The 16,673-nt window shown below is 36.1% G+C and overlaps 1 protein-coding gene across 26 annotated transcripts in view; it reads right to left on the minus strand.

Annotated features, from left to right (window-relative positions):
- BNC2 (basonuclin 2) overlaps window positions 1–16,673 on the minus strand; it is a 396,217-nt gene that overhangs the window by 302,101 nt on the left and 77,443 nt on the right. The window contains exon 1 of one of the 26 annotated variants that reach the window (XM_036238857.1): window positions 701–1,549. The exons of the other annotated variants lie outside the window; for them this stretch is intronic. Coding sequence (XP_036094750.1) covers window positions 701–748 — 48 coding nt within the window. The 5' untranslated portion in view covers window positions 749–1,549. Of the gene's footprint in view, window positions 1–700; window positions 1,550–16,673 lie in introns of those variants that run through there. 26 annotated transcript variants of the gene reach the window in all.

Below are 16,673 nucleotides of genomic sequence, written 5' to 3' on the forward strand. Positions count from 1 at the left end.
TTGTTCTACCCATATCTAAAACCAACGTACTTTTAAGTTTAGGATTCTAATTACTGAAGACAAGTTAGAAAACCAAGTAACAAAAATGAATTAATATTGTGACAAATCCATATTTATTTTAGGACTTAATTCTCCAGTATTTGTGATATTTTCCATAGGCTTCCTTCCATAGCACATATGATGAACAGAAGTATCTTATATTTCAGACCATGATGCTCAACTCTCTTGCACTTCATCTAACTATAAAGTACTGTGTTTGAGGAACAAGTGCAGGAAAGTTAAAACAAAGGACAGGGTAGATTATTTTAGAAAAGTGATACCTGTGAGATCAAAAGAACCTGTGCTCCAGGAAGCAAACTCTTCACTCTGGGAGGTGAGGGTTGATCTTCTATTTTCTCATGGATATCATCAAGTTGGTGTCATCCAAAGCCATATGGGAAATACATTTCCTTCTGGAATATTATATGAGGTGTGATGGAGGAAGTATTCGAGACAAAATGCCAGAGGGGGCAGATCTAAGAAACATAATTATCTTGTGCAACATGCCTTTGAGAAACATCCAAAGACATTCAAAAGTCTTTACCCACTCTACCCTCAATCTTTTTTCTCTTTCTTAGAAAAATGGTATTTGAAAAAAAGTTAAGAAAATGAAAGTTGTAAATAAAAATTTAAACAGAGTTCAAACTTTAAGGAAGCTCACCAGGAACAGCAGCTCCAAGGAAAAGAATAGGAAGCAGACCACAGCCATCTCCCCACTGGCCTCAATTTTCTTTTCCAGTTTTGTATTCCTGGTTTTGTTTTGCTTTCTGTTCCTCACACTAATAGAGACAGGGAAAAACAGAACGTGGCCTCAAGAGTGGGGAGATAGGTAACCTGACCTCTTAATGTCCCCTGCCCACTACTGGGTCCAGAGACCTCATTCTGAGATTTAACTGTTTAGCATTTTTTAAAGCCCCCCTTTGTATATGACACTGTAATAAATAACAGTGCAGCAAGTCCTTGAATAAAGTCATTTTGTTATGTTGATGAGATGCCTTAGAAAGGTAACCCTTGTTTATATCAATTAGTGTATGGTAAAATTGGTTTTCTTATAGTCCTTTTGCTTAAAGTCGCAGACCCAATTGACGACATTGATGACTTACTGTAATAACAAAAGTAATGAAGATGCCTTTGCATCTAGTGCCTTATACCTTACTTCAAGTGCTGTAATGACTTTAATGGATTGTTGTATCCCTGTGAGATCAGAGACAGATATTATCATTTCCATTCTACATAACAGAAAATCAAAGGTTAAGTAACTTGACCAAGCCTCACTTATCAATACAGTGTTCTGATAACAGTTAAGGGGCTGCTAGTCCCTGTGTTGCTTTGATGGCTGCTCACCACAACCTGTGTCTAACCCAAAATGGCTCTCAGACTTGGGGGTTACAGTGGCATGGGCATGAGAAAGAGATCTGCTTAAACTTGATTGCGATAAGGTTGAAAAGGCTCCATAGACTCTGTCAGTAGACATATTAATTTTTATATAAAACAACTTTCTTCCCTTCCATTTTTAAGATCCACACCCCCCCCCCAAATATTACAATGCAAAATCACCTTGAGATAGGGTCATTTTATGTGAAGCTGTTGAATAATAAAACATACAGGATAAAGAGAACAGAAAGGAGACAACTATCACCAGGGTCTTCTTCAGGCTAGTTGTGAGTAGGAGAAAAACTGTAGAGCCTGTTACTTCCAGATGATAAAATCTAACCTTTCTATATCCCAGAAAGACTGTTAAAGATGAACACAACACGCCCAGCTAAAGAATGCTCAAGTATCTTGCCACAACATCTTTAACCATTACAAGGCCCCAAGTTTGAAAACTGCAGAGCTATATATGCATTTGGTCATGTTCATATTTATGTATGCCATGCCCTTCTACTATAAAAACTAATCACTCCCCACTGGAAGACTATACCAAGGGGGAAAAAATAACCTAATCCTAACATGAAATCTCTTTCTTATTTATTTGGGTTACCAAGTATGTGATCAGAATTAAAATAAGAGGTGGGACTGGTTCCTCATAAAAGTTAACCTTGCTCTCTTTCCCACCCACACAAAAGTAATTTTGTTCAGAAACTTTCAAATTTTTGGCCCCAACTCATTCTTGGGGTGTGTTTGCTCACTCACTGCCAGTAATTACTTCCATACAATACCCTGTTTTAAAAAATGTTTGCATACTTATAATGATGCATTACATTTATATTACATTTAAAACTCCAAACAGGTTTACAGATTTTATTTTCTGTACTAAGAAACAGAAACTATGTGTGGTGTGCCAAGGTAATGACCAGAAAAAAAAAAAAAAGTGACCTCAATTTCATTTTTATCTTCAACTATCTATGAATTTTTGGCTTCCTAAACTTTTAAAAAATTGGAAGCATAAACTCATTCATCTTAGGCAGAAGCTCAACCTAAAAAGATATGACAAGGGATCATGAGTCTGTTCTTCTTGTGTACCCAAATTAGTATTACTTAGGTGAATATGCTATAAATTCGATTAGCTAATAACAATCATTTCACTTAGGGCAGTATCATTTGTCCCTTAGAAGACTCACCTTTAATATAATAAAAAGAAAATTCACATAATAATTGTGGATCATAGTTCCTTAAAATTACTAATAACATTTTTAAGCCATATGCTATTTTATTAATGTAGAATTACATAAGTTGGCATTTTTTACCTGCATATTCATATATATATTTTTAAATAAAAATCAAATTCTCTTTCTGCTTTAAAAATCACATTTTAAGGTTTGGTATTTGAATTTGTTAAATTCAGGTTGTTCTTCATTGCTCAGTGATCTCAGAAATAGATTCATTTTAACTGTCCCTCTTCCATAAATAAGCTTATGGTCAAAGAAGGAACTCAAAATTCTCCCAAAAATGGGAAGAGAGGGAGAGAAAGATATCCGTACTCTTCAGGAAGCACATGAAACCTACTACGGCATACGCTCTATGATTTTTGGAAGGTAATATCATTCTTCTTTGTTATCTGTTCAGGGAAAGATAGTAATTCTTTGGAGTCAGAGAAAGATGAAGAAGCTAAAGATTAGCCGTTGTGCTATTCGAGCTCTACCAAACACAAATATTTACTCTAGTTATATTCTACATTGAAACCATGCTATTCAAGACCCAATTGGGAGATTTTTTTCCCTGACATGGTAAACACACATGTATACATATACAAAAATACAGGACAGAGCTAAATCTCATTAGAAAAGAACTTTAAAGGTTTTCTAGGAGGACTGTGTGATTTTGTAAATTGACAAAGTGGTTGATTTGGTTCTGATTATGGCTCTTATAATACAACAATAATTTGCCTAAAATACACATATAAAATTTCATTCTTGAGCAGCAAAAATCCAGTCCTGGAATGAAGGGATAAAAACTAAATTTTGGTTCTAAAACAAACAACAAAAAAATGGTATTACTCAATGTTATTAAAACTATGATTATTAACATTTTAGTCAAAACTAGTGCCTTTCAAAAATATTCTTGACTTTAGAAAAGCTGAAATGTGCTCGGGTATTGAATGAAATGCAGAGACAAAGAATCACCACCTGGCCCCCTCCAAAACTTAATATACAAACAAACACCAAAACTCTTCTGGTTAAAGTAACAGGTTTCTTTCCATGGGCTATAATCGTTCATGGACGATGCCTTAATTAAAACTGGGCAATGAAACTATATATTATGTTGAGTGTGTCAAGTCAAAAAACTTACTCCTTAGCACAACTGGGCATACACATAATTTCTAAATGTATCCTGTGAAGTCTACATATTAGCAGAAATGTGAACAATATCGCTTTTCAACCCTAACTGTGATTTTTTTCACTTCTTAGTGCTTTCTGTCCCAACTTTAATGTTCTTTTAATGTAGTTTTTCCTATGCGATAGATCATATTTATCTCTGTAGTCATCCATCACTATTTTCTTTAATTGAGGTTAATTTCTTTCAACTTGGGGGAAGGTGGGAGGAATGGGGGGAATCCTCATCCTGCAGCTCTGAGCACACAGGGCATTCACAGCTGCTAGTTTTTTTAACCATGAAGCCCAATTTTCAGAATGCTTAAATTCCTCAAATCCACCCTACTGCCCTCCAATCTGGACCTAACTCAACAATCTACTGGGATGGGAACCCAGTTCCCACCCAGAACCACTTAATGAAAAATTTTTAACTAACTAAAATCCCTCCAGCTGCAATCTAAGTCTTTTTGTTTGTTTTTACTCAAATGGCTAACAGCTGGCACCACCTTCTATGTGAAATTATTTCATGTGTTTGGAAACAGTGATTAACTCATACCTTGGTCTTAGCTTCTCCAGGCCACAAAAATCAGTTCATTTCTCAAATCTTTTAAACATTTTCTACTTTACCTCTGGGCTCCAGAGTTCTACTTGAGTGTGGAATTATCAAGTGACCAGAAATAAGTGAAATCATTATATAGGTTGGGGAAAGCATTTTTCTTCTGCTTACCAGCCTAAAGTCCTTACAACTAGGTTTATGGCAGAGACTAGCTGGGAGCTGTCCTCCCCTACAAACCTTGATTGGCAAAAGAACTTCCCAACCCAGTTTTATGGATTGGTCAAGAAGGATGGAGTGAGATCTCTTAAGTGTAGATATAGAGTCTGACAATTCTGTCACTATTAAAAAAGAGACAAAAGTTAGGCAAAGGGTTTTATTTTGGCATGCTAATGAGTATTTGGTTTACATCTGTATAGCATGGTTTACATATGTCTATCTTAATATATACTTCATTCCCTGAGGAGCATCTGGGATGGTCTTGGGAGTGAGGAGGGATGGGATCCAATAACAAGGTCAGCCCAAAACACTGGGTGGTGAACTCTCTCCACATTACAAAGTCAGAAGTAACTCTTTAATTTAATCTCAAGCATTCATTAAGTGCCTGACACTCAATAGGCATACAGCATCGGTCGAACTGAAAACTGGAGGTGAGAGAGAGGAGACCTTCTTGGTTTGGACAATCCTCAGTGATCTTAGAAACAATGTGATGAGCTCTGAGAGCAGTCCATTCAAGGGATATGAGCGCCAAAAGGAGAGAAGACCCCAATCAAGCCAATGAGGTAGACCATGATTTCCTGTAGAGCTGAGCCCTTCAGGAAATCAATGCTGAGGCAGGGTTGGCTTCAGAGTAGTCAGCCTGTGACGTTGAAGGGGCTCAGAGGCCATATGTGACAGTGGGGAGAGAGTATGAGAGCACTGTATGCTGTGCCAAGTAGTTCAGAAAGTGTCTATACAGTGTGCAGCCAAAGTCTGCTGTGTTTTAGTTTTTAATATTATTATCAATAATACTGTAATAACTATGTATAGCGCCAGGTGGGTCCCAGACTAATTGGGGTGAATCGCTTCATTAATTATATAAATGTCTAACCACTATGCTGTATGCCTAAACTAATATAATATTGTCAACTGTAACTGAAAAAGAAAAAAGGAAAAAAGTTTTTAATTTTAATATTATTATTAAAGTTTTCAAGCATATACAAATGTAAACAGTATAATAAGCCCGCTCCCAATCGCACCCCCAGCTTCGACAATTATCAGCACATGGTCAGTCTTCCTAATCCCCTTAACCTCCCCCCTCCAGTGAATAATTTTAAAATAAATCCCAGCTACAGTATCAGGTCACTAGTAAATACTTCAGTAGCTATCAGACTTTTAAGGTCTGACATGATCAGATCTATGTTTCAGAAGGATTACTAGTTCAAGGCAAGAGGTGAAGCCAGTTATGTGAGTAAGGCAAGGAAGTCAGTAAGAGCCTACACTGAGTACTGGCAGTGATGGTGTAGAAGTAATGAGAGATACCAGGGAATCTTTTCCTTCAATAGCTCTTCTAACACAGAAGGTGCCCGATGGGAGCGCGTGAGTATCAGGAACGAAATGAGGCTAACTGGATGAAGTTTTGGATGGCGACAATGGAGACATTTATTAAGAATTAGAAAAAGGAGGATATGCAGAGTTGGGGAGATGTGTTTAATTTTGGATATGTTCAGTTTAATAAGCCAACTGTACATGTAGATAGAACGAATTGTTAGAGATAAAAGAGGATAAACTATTCCAGAGAAGTTCAAATATGAATTCAATATTTGAAAAGACTCATTCTTGGGATAAGTACTAGAGACATGGAAGTGGTCGCTACCCTCAAAAACTTTCAATCTAGTTGGACAAGCAATTGCCTATACAAACATAAATGTAAAATTAGGGTGTTTTAAAAAATATTTATCAAAAAGGGATATGACTTGAAGTAGTGAATATTGAGCTAGGATCTCAAGAAAAGATAAATTTAAAATTAAGCAGAGCAGGCAAAGGTAAGGAACTAAGAAACAGGTGCACAGGAAGACAGTGAAAGTTAGGGGGGGCAGAGAATAAGCTGAGAAATAGAGAAGCGATAGAGGTCAGTTCAATGGTGAACAATGGAAAAGGATCTAGGTTAAAAGCTTTGCATCCAGGAGATACCTAAGAAAGCAAGGAGCTTTCTTTGGGTATTACCAATAGGACCCTGAAAAAGTTTAGAATCTGTTCAGGCCCTGGCTTAAAGTCAAAGTTTAACATCTAGATATGGTTTATACACTCAGCACATAACTAATTTTTTAACTTGTTTCAGTGTCTTGACATGTTTAAAGGTCTGCAAGATTCATGAGGTCAGGGACCATGTCTGTCCATGTCACTGCTGTAAATGAAGACTCTAGTGCAATGCCTAGCATAAAGAAGATGTCCAATAAATAGCATATGCTTGCAGAGAGACATTATCTCATTTACTCTTCACAACACCAGATTATACAGGAGGGATCATTATTCCTCATTTTACCAATAGGGAAAAATGCAGCTCACTTGGGGAAAGGAGTAACAGAGTTACCTGGATAGTGAAGTGACAGGGTTAGGAGATGGTCCCAAAACACCTTGAAGAAGTCACTATACATGCATGAGATCCCAAAGAAGGGGAAGTGGAGCTCAGAGTGGCCACACAGCTTAGTGCATGATGTAAAATAATAAGGGGTATGGACTTGGGAATAAGATTAGGCTTGGATCTGAAAACTCCGGCACTGCCTGTTACTAGTGACATAATTTCCTCATAAGCAAAATGGAGAAAAGCAGTCTCTACCAGCTTAATGTGAAGACTAAAAGATAATACATGTGAAACAACCATCAAAATTCCTGGCACACAATAAACATTCAATGGCCACCACCTCTTGCTATTAATATGGATGGAGCTTCATTCACTGTCATTGACGCTTGTCTGCAATCCTAAGAAAAGCCTGGTGCTACGAAGTGTACACCAGCCTACAGGGTCTCTAGGCTCTAAGAAAGTGCTCTGGATAAATACTCATCCCAGTCTGGAGACCTATGCAGATGCAGAGAAACGGGGCCTCGGGAAACCTATACAGAACCTACACACAGCCCAAGGGTTTGCTCAATGAACTCTTTGGCCCCAAATCCATGTTAGGCCCAAGAGTCATGGTTAGACACAGAAAGCTCATTTTCTCCTAAAGTGCTTTAATTGCAGAGGCACCTAACACACTTCTGTGGCTCAATACTAACATAGAAGTTGGGCCCAGATCTCAGAATGTGAGGCTGTTCATCTAGAGATACAGGACAGCTGACAGTGGGTGACCATCCATCATCACCTTTAGATCAGGCCCAACCCTCGATATCCACAGAGGTGGTTGTGCTCGTCAGTTTACGTAAAATAGAGATGGTGGTAATAAGAAACCTCTCACCAAAGCTCATTCATCCTTGGAAACCAGAAAGATGCTTTCTTAATGATCCATTGACAGAAAGTCATCTCCAAATCGTAAGAACTAAATGACATCAGCATCTCTAAATTACCTTGGTATACGGCTAAGAACTCAACTCAGTAGGTGCTTATGGCAGGAAATAAAGCAAAACTGAAATGATCCACTAGAGAGGTAACTGCCTCCAAGTTAAGAGCTTACCCACGATGACCATGATAATAAATCACCCATAAGCTCTTTCACTTGAGTAGTTTTGCATCCAAGAGTACACCCTTACTTTTCCAAAACTCTACCATTTCATTTAATTTCTTTCTTAGAAAAGTGACCTATTCTGAAGTGGAATGAGCTATATCTTTCCTGAGGCCCAGAGGTGGCATAGAGTCTAATAGAGGTGAAAAAAAGTTATCCACTTGGTGAGACTGATAGGCTTATAACCTTCTATAATTAAAAACAAGATTTTCAACACAGGCTACTTCAGAAATAATAAATATTTCAACAAACTGTTTAGGACAATGTGTTCCTGGGTATGAGATTAAAACCAAACCCTTAATATCTGCTATTCTGGAAATTCATTAAATACTGTTATATGGCACCCAAGGTTTAGGTTTAAGATGTATGTTCATGTTTGTTCAGAAGACAGACATAAGTATAGGCAGATTATGTGTCACAGTTGGTTTGCCTAGAGTAACCTGCATGGATAGCCAAAAAAAAAAAAAAAAGATGTTTACAGATTTTAAAGGCCCACTAACTGCAATACATGAACTGTAATGACAAGACAAAGGCTCACTCCAAAGGACATTCAACTTGATAAAAGTGTCACTATTTACAGTTAAACCCCTACCACGTATATTTTTCTCATGAAAGAATGTATTTAACGCTTTCTCTAATTTTCCCTAGAAATGTCTCTTTTGCTAACTGACAGATAAACTCCACCAAGAATGTTAAGACTGATTTTACTACCTTCACCACCCAATCCTCTATAAAGAAGCAACGTTTCCAACATGAAAATATTTTAGTCAGCAAAGTTTTAAGTTAAAGTCGTGTCTTTGCCATTGTTTGGAGGAAGGCAGAAAGGAAGGTGGGAATTAGAAATGGAAAAAGAATTTTTAAATCCCTGTTGCATTATCTACCAGATGTAAGTGAATAATAACTAATATGTCTGCAGCCTCGGCTTTAATCTTAAAACAAATGATAGTATTCAAATACAATATTTCACACATGCAGACTGATAACAGGTTTTTCCTTTCTTTATTTCTGGAACACTCTGTGAACGACACAATACAAAGTACAATGTATTTAATGAAAGGTTTCCAAGCTGATTTCCCTATAGGTTATTTTCTTTCTTTTCTCTGGAACCCACATACAGGGTATACTGCAGGGACCAGGGGTGTATATAAAAATAAACTATAAGCCAGTATCAGAGCTGATACCCTTCTCCTACAGGGGCAACTGAATTATTAGATCTGTGTCATGAGTGTTTTTTTAATATGCCATTGTTCCCACTTGAGCACATTAAATTTTCCATATCCACTTTTAAACCAATATAACCTTTTTTTCCATGTTCATAATGTTCATGCTGTACATTAACAAGCAGAAAATCCAATAGCTTAAGTCATCATATAGTAGTTATATGTAAAGCTTGGTGGATGAAAGCCTTTTGCATTTTTCCTCCCTTTGAACAGATACTATACTGGAGTTGGCTAAATTCCTAGAAAAAAAATTACATCTCATGGGAAACTGTACTAATATTTTTTTCTTTTATGATTGATCACAAATCCATTTTGAACATTACATATTTTTTTTAAGTTTATTATAACTCTGGTTCAACATCTTCTAGCCCAACAAATTGAAGGTGCTGGAATCTTTTGGTCTGGAAGATGTGTTTGCCAATTATTTTTGCACTAGTGCACATAAACAGGGAGGACTGGATCTTAGGTATGAGTTATACATTCCTGTATAAAATAATTGTATATTCTATGAAGACTGATTCTTTTTCTGGAGAAATATACAACAACACAAGGGAAATCTTGTACTAGCAGCATAACTGAAGTGGCAAGATACAATATTAGAAAAACAGAGCTACTTTCATTACTGTGATGCTGTGTGTCAGAATGTCTCTCCTTAATGAACCTGTTTGCAATAAGACTCCGGGTGCAAAGAGGCTATTTAGAGAGACTATTGTGTCTATAGCGAGTCCTTCAAATATCTTCCCACCATTAGACATGCCGCATTGACCAATTCTGTCCTGATTGCTGTTCTTTTTACTATCAAGGGACATTCTTGCCCAGACAGACGGATGGGTCAGACACTGCAGTTCATAAAATGTTTACACTGTGTACACACACACACACACACACACACAAGCTACAGAGCTCCAGATCACACAGTGAGTTGAATGTGGCAGTGTCATATGAAGGCTTATGACTTTCCAATATCAATGAAAGGATTTAAGTTAAACTTTGCTCGTCCTGTCTGCCTGTCACTCTCAACAAAAAGCCTTTCTTCCCCTTCTCTTTTACTATATGCCCATGCCCATTGCTCACATGGGAACACTTCAGGCAAATGTTTTCTGTGTCATAAGTTTTCTTACTCTGTTGAGATTTTTCTCCTAATTGCTGACAAGAAAAGAAGACCACACATGTCATGCCATCAAAATGGGGGTGAGGGAGAACACAATACTATTACTAATAAAAGAATAGTCTAAAGGCTTTCTAAAAAGACTTGAAATTCCAACTCACAGTGACAGCCTCAGAGAACAAGGGTGACTTGTCTCTATAATGAAATTGCAGCATCTCTGGCTAAATCAGCAGCCTTTTTACCAAGTCTGAGGTGCTTAGAGGAAACTTCCATTCATTGTACTATATTTTTACCAGCTGTCAGGAGTTGCTGTAGCCTCACCTTTCACAAACTACAGCCCTTTTTCCTATTGTCCTTTTTCTAGTAGTGTATCCTTTCTGTTAAAATACAAATAATATGCCTGACAGCCTGCTGCAAAAGGTTTCATACATCTCCTTCATCGCAGCTGTCAAGTAGAAAGAACTTCAAACCCAAAGGTCCAAATTGCCAGTACACTAATAAGTGTAACAACTACTGGTTATATCTGATAAGGAACCAGAATATTGCACACTGAACTGAATCTGGATCCAATGAATCAGATGACTCCAATGACAGTTTCAATCCCATTATTTTAAAAATTTCTCTCACCTCCTCCTCTTCTTCAGGCTCAATATTATGTTCTAGCAGACCTGACATACAGACCATCACCTGTCCTGTAGCTCTGATTTCCAAAGCCATTTGGAATACCTATGATTTCAGAGTATTTCCTCATCCACGTTTCTAAATTCCCATAATGATAAAACCTCTAGGAAAACTACTTTAAACATTTACTGGAAAGACAAAAGAATTTCTTAATTGAGATATTTGACACTGCAAACCTATTTAAGCACACTGAGGATCTGCCTGTAGATTTAGAAAGCAGAGGGACAGGTCCAAAGTGATCGAATGGCAATCACTTTATTTTTTTCTGTAAGGAAATTAAGACTGTAAGACATTTAAAAAAACTTAGTCTTGGACTGGACAACCCTGGACCCTAAACTAGGACTCCAGACACTTTCTCTACTGGTCTTGCTCACACACCAATCTATAGCTCTGTATCCAGCAACCATTCCAATAAGAGTTGTTTGTTTTCTAAATAAGTAACAGATTTACTACAGCATACTTGGTTATACCTATCATGTGTACTAGTATAAAGAGAAAAAGAGTACAGATAATTACAAAAAGTACAGATGATCCAAAAATGATTTCTGTGTTCCTACAGTTATTCTCAATGTATGGTCTCAGGACCAGTAGCCTCAGCATGATCTGGGGACTTATAAGAAATGCAAATTCTCAGGCCCCATTCAAGAACTACAAAATCAGAGAATCTAGGGTAGGGTCCAGCAGTGTGTAATTAACAAAGCCTGCAAGTAAGGCAGATGCATGCCCAGATTTAATAGCTACACTTCAGAATATACAGTATAATAAACTCAGCTTCATATTAAAATTATTTCAAATGGCTATTTCTCCTTCAGGACATAATCAACTGGCTGTGGGCAAAAAACAGACCCAAAAGGAAGAATAACAGTCTTGGATTAAAAATACTTTAAGAATATTCCAATTGGGGCAACAGACAATTGTAAAGATGTGTCTTTTGATTGTATTATACACAATACAAACCATTCCCCCTGATTCTTTTTTTAAAAATCAAGAAGAAAAATAATGCAGTTTTGTCAAGGTAAAATGGAGGTGGAATTATGAAGAAATTAGTAAACCAATACCAGATAAGAACAAAATAATGAAACGAAAGGAGAAAAAGGACTGTTACATGAGTGGTAACATTATAAAAAGCCTGTGAAAAGCAAGAGGAGAAAGTTTGAACTGGATCAGGTATTAAACTTCAGGGAAATTAGTTCATGAGAACTGTTAACTCAGAAGGTAAAAAGCATATCAGTATAACTCATGACTTCAAAATCAAAGCCAACACTGTTTAAAATACCAATAGTCAGAAAAAACCTGAACATCCATTCAAAGAGGACTGGTGACAGTAATTCTGGTACTTCCATTTAATGGCATTTGATAAGGTCATAAAAAATTATTTACATCCATGATACTAACACTAAAAAATGCCTTCATTAGCAAATGGAAAAAAGCAACTAAGCAAAACACATAAACACATAGTATCGCTCAACTTGTTTTTCAAAAAATATGAACATGTACATGTATACATGCATGGAATAATATCTAGAAAACCATAAACCACAATGGCCACAGCAGGTGACTAGACTGCAACTGAATTTTATCTCTTTCTCTTTGTTTCTGTTTTCTGCATTTCTTGTTTATTTAAATGAACAACAATTACTTTCATATTGAGGAAATCATAAAGATACAGACACACAAATGTTTTAGGAAAAAAAGGCAATGAGTGATCACTGTTTTACAGGCAGGGACCCAAAGAAGTACTGCTGCTAGGCAGAGGTATTAGATCGGTAATAAAATTCCAGAGAATCCACAAAAACAGGATTCTGGGACAAAGATACAGAATTTGGAAGAGGGGGGAAAAACCCCTAAACCCCAGGCAATCATCATAGTGTAATAATACCTTTTTCCCAGCTAAAAGAAGGGGGTGGGAGTGTTATCAAGCTCACCTAAGCCACTACAAACAAATGACAATCGAAATGAAAATGGATGTAGTTTATTAAGTATGTATCATGTGCCAGATACTTTCACATACCATCTCTTTCAACTTTCACGACAACTTGCAAGGAAACATCTCTTATCTGCAAAATAGAGCTCAGTGGAAATAAACACGGTGGATCCCAGAGCTCAGGAGGTATTTCCACTATACCAGGCTCCAAAAGGGGTCCTTACCACACAGTTCGTGAAGTGGTACAAGCTGAAACTTAGGGTGCCCAAACGACTTCAGAAAGGACTCCATTATCCTCTGTTAAATACAAAATAAATATAGGAGGGGGAGATACGAAGAGGAGGGAAGGCAGCAAGGGCCTGATTGTTAGACAACCATGCAAGCTATGTTAAAGACTTCTGACTCCTAAGGGAAAATAACATTTTTAGAAATGGTCCTTTAGCCTGTTTTGGGGGATGGTAGTGGTAAACAATGCCAAACAAAAGATGTTGCTTAGATGAGGTACCAGAAATAATGGCGTCAAAAGATTTAAGAAGTATGTAGACTGACAAAACGTACTGATTGATGTGATGTTCTCCCCTCTGACCCACCAACCACATGAATTTAACTCTAAACTTATTTTTATATACTTTTGCTACTACAAACTTTGAAGACATCTCCAATTCAGAGTCTTGTAGCTTTACTTCTTTCGTTTTTTGCCCAACCTACCCAAATGCATTTAAATATTAAAAAGTATTTGTTCCATTGACTGATAGATGGATAAACAAAATGTGATATATACACATAATAGAATATTATTAGGCAGAAAAAGAAGTGAAGTACATCATACAACATAGATGAATACTGAAAATGTTATGTAAGTGAAAAAAGACAGTTACAAAATACCACATATACTATGATTCCACTTATATGAAATGTCCAGAATAGGCAAATCCACAGAAACAGAAAGTAGATTGAGGGTTGCCTACACCTGCAGAGGGATGGCAGTGTTGGACGTGATCATTAAAGCATATGAGTTTGTTTTTGAGGTGATAAAAATGTTTGAAAATTGATAGTGGTGGCGGTTACACAACCCTGAATATACTAAAAAACACTACAGCCAATGAAAACACCCTAGGTAGGTGAATTGCATGGTATGTGAATTATATCTCAATAAAGCTATTGTTTTTTAAAGTGTTTCTGGGGGGATATTTATTGAGCATAATGTGCTTGGCACTAAGGTAGACACAGGATGAGCAGATGAAGACAACAGGACTTCAGCCCTGAAACAGCATAAAATCTACAAAAAGTAAAAACCCATGTAAGCCAAGTGGTTCCTATTGTTAGAATCTTCTACCTGGTTCTGTACAAAATAAGCCTCTTAACATCTTTAAGAAAAAATGCTTACCCAAGAAACAATTCCGTTTTTCTCTTGATTCTTAACTCCACAGAGGTATTTATCTAATATCATCCAAATCACAGCTATAAAGGTTACTTAATCAAACAGTTACAGAATAGTCCTAATAAAAGATTTAAATCCTGTTAAAAAAAATCTCTGGATAAAACATTTCTAGACATGTGGACACTCACAAATATGAAATAAATACAATTTCATACTTATGTCAACATCTAGCAACACTAGCCTTCATTTTATGTCTAGCCATATAACATCTAGTTCTACCTATTCTTTCACTTGCATAGATGTGAAATGAGATTCATTTCCAAATTTGCTCTTCAAGTTAAGTGTCTTGAAGAGCCCTGGCCTAAATGCCAAAGATCTAAAGATTTAGATTCAAGACCTCATGTCATCAGGGGTGGACAAATTTTGGGGAGGTGGTAGTGATAAACAAATAGTTTATATCTACAAAGAAAGCAAGAGCACAGAATAAAGAACATACCTTTTTATTACCACAGGGAAATAATCAGTGACTTAATCAAAAGTTTAAATACAAATACATTCACTGTGCAATATTTAAAATAGCAGAAAGCTGGAGACAACAACCTACTCCCCAATAATGGAGGCTCTATAAGTAAATAATAGTCTAGGATAGAATTACTATATGGCCATTAAAACTCATATTTTACAAGTACCACAAAGATATAAAACAATGTGGCTTTTACATTAAGTACAAAATATTGATTTAAAAAATGTTAGGTATCTCAATTTTATAAAATTAAAGATATATAGAAAAAAATCTAAAAGAATAGTTGTAAAATGATAAAGATCTCTAGGTAATATAAGTGATTAAAAAAATTTGGTTGTTATGAATAATTCAAATTTTCTAAAATAAATAAGTTTGTTATAAGGAAAGGGGAACTGAACAATAAATTTGTAGTCATTCCTCACTTCTCATCAAAATAAAATGCAAGAAAAATTTTCTGATCCAAATGAGAGTTCTGGTTATCTGAATTTTAGTTGCCTAAAGTTTTAACATACTAGTATTCTAACGTGCTTACTTCTTTCTTTATTCTGAGCTTTTGCCAATGCTGTTCCTTGTGCCAAAAACATTCTTAGCCACTCTTCCTAGACCTCTTCACCGGATAACACTGAAGAATAAGGAGGCAGAGGTGTCACTTCCTTCAGGTAGTCTTTAATGCTTATGTACGTGCTGATGAAACTCTATAGACTTGAGGTTCCACAGCATCTGTCATACAGTACTTTAGTTGGCTAGTTTCATATTTTCTTCTCTACCAGTTCCAAGATACTTTTAAGACAAGAAAAAAAATGTTTTGTTTTGTTCACCACTACATCCACTCAACTTTATAGCACATAGTATGAACTTAGTTAGTATTTTTAAATGAATTTATATATTAACGGATGAAGAAATATACCATCTGTCATAATGCCAAGCAGCCTAATTCTTAGAAACATTTACTCTCAAGTAAACCAGGAGTATACATTTCATGTAATGAAAATATCAGAGTGTAATCATTCAGTACTTTAAGCAAAAGATCGTTTTTATGTTGCTCCTGTTGTCAGAGTCCAAAGGCATGAGTCTAGTACAAGGTTAAATAATCCCAACCCGGGGTATTAAATACATTAATGTCTTAAACACACACTTGCAAATAAACAGAAATAAGGTACAATCAAGAGAAACAATTAAAATAGAATTATACCGTATTTCCTGAACTTGGTTCCCAAAGATCAGATTCAGATGTTTCATAAGCTTTGAAAAAGTAAATAAAACATTATGTACACTGCTCACTATAAATCTTAACTTACCAATTCAAATTAAATCTAAACACAAACATAATCCTAAAACCTCCTCCAATCCCATGTATACTCAGACAATCAGAATCTGTTTTCCAGAACAGCAGTTTTACTACATGAGTATGATATTTACGCTGAAGAGATAAATTATGCAAATTACAATGATTTATGCTTATGCTATATCTAAGCTTACTCCTTTGCATATTTCAGAGTTCGAGAGTCTACAAATTTACCCAAAGCTCAGGTTGTCTAATGAAACAATTATACTTTTCAGGACACTTTTAATATTGGTTTAGATTTAAGATCTATTTGGGAAAAGCTGATAAAAGCTTCAAACAATATGCACTGCTTTATATTATTTGCTTAGCACTTGATCATAATAGCTTTACAACAAACTCAAATTAAAAAATAATTTACAAATTAAACCTTTACTTTAAACCATTACTATATTCACCTTTCTTCCCTGCATTTAGAAACGTTAAATAAAAAAAAAAAAAAGGTAATTCAA

Source organism: Rousettus aegyptiacus, unplaced genomic scaffold, assembly GCF_014176215.1.
Source record: "Rousettus aegyptiacus isolate mRouAeg1 unplaced genomic scaffold, mRouAeg1.p scaffold_m13_p_3, whole genome shotgun sequence".
Classification (NCBI taxonomy): domain Eukaryota; kingdom Metazoa; phylum Chordata; class Mammalia; order Chiroptera; family Pteropodidae; genus Rousettus; species Rousettus aegyptiacus.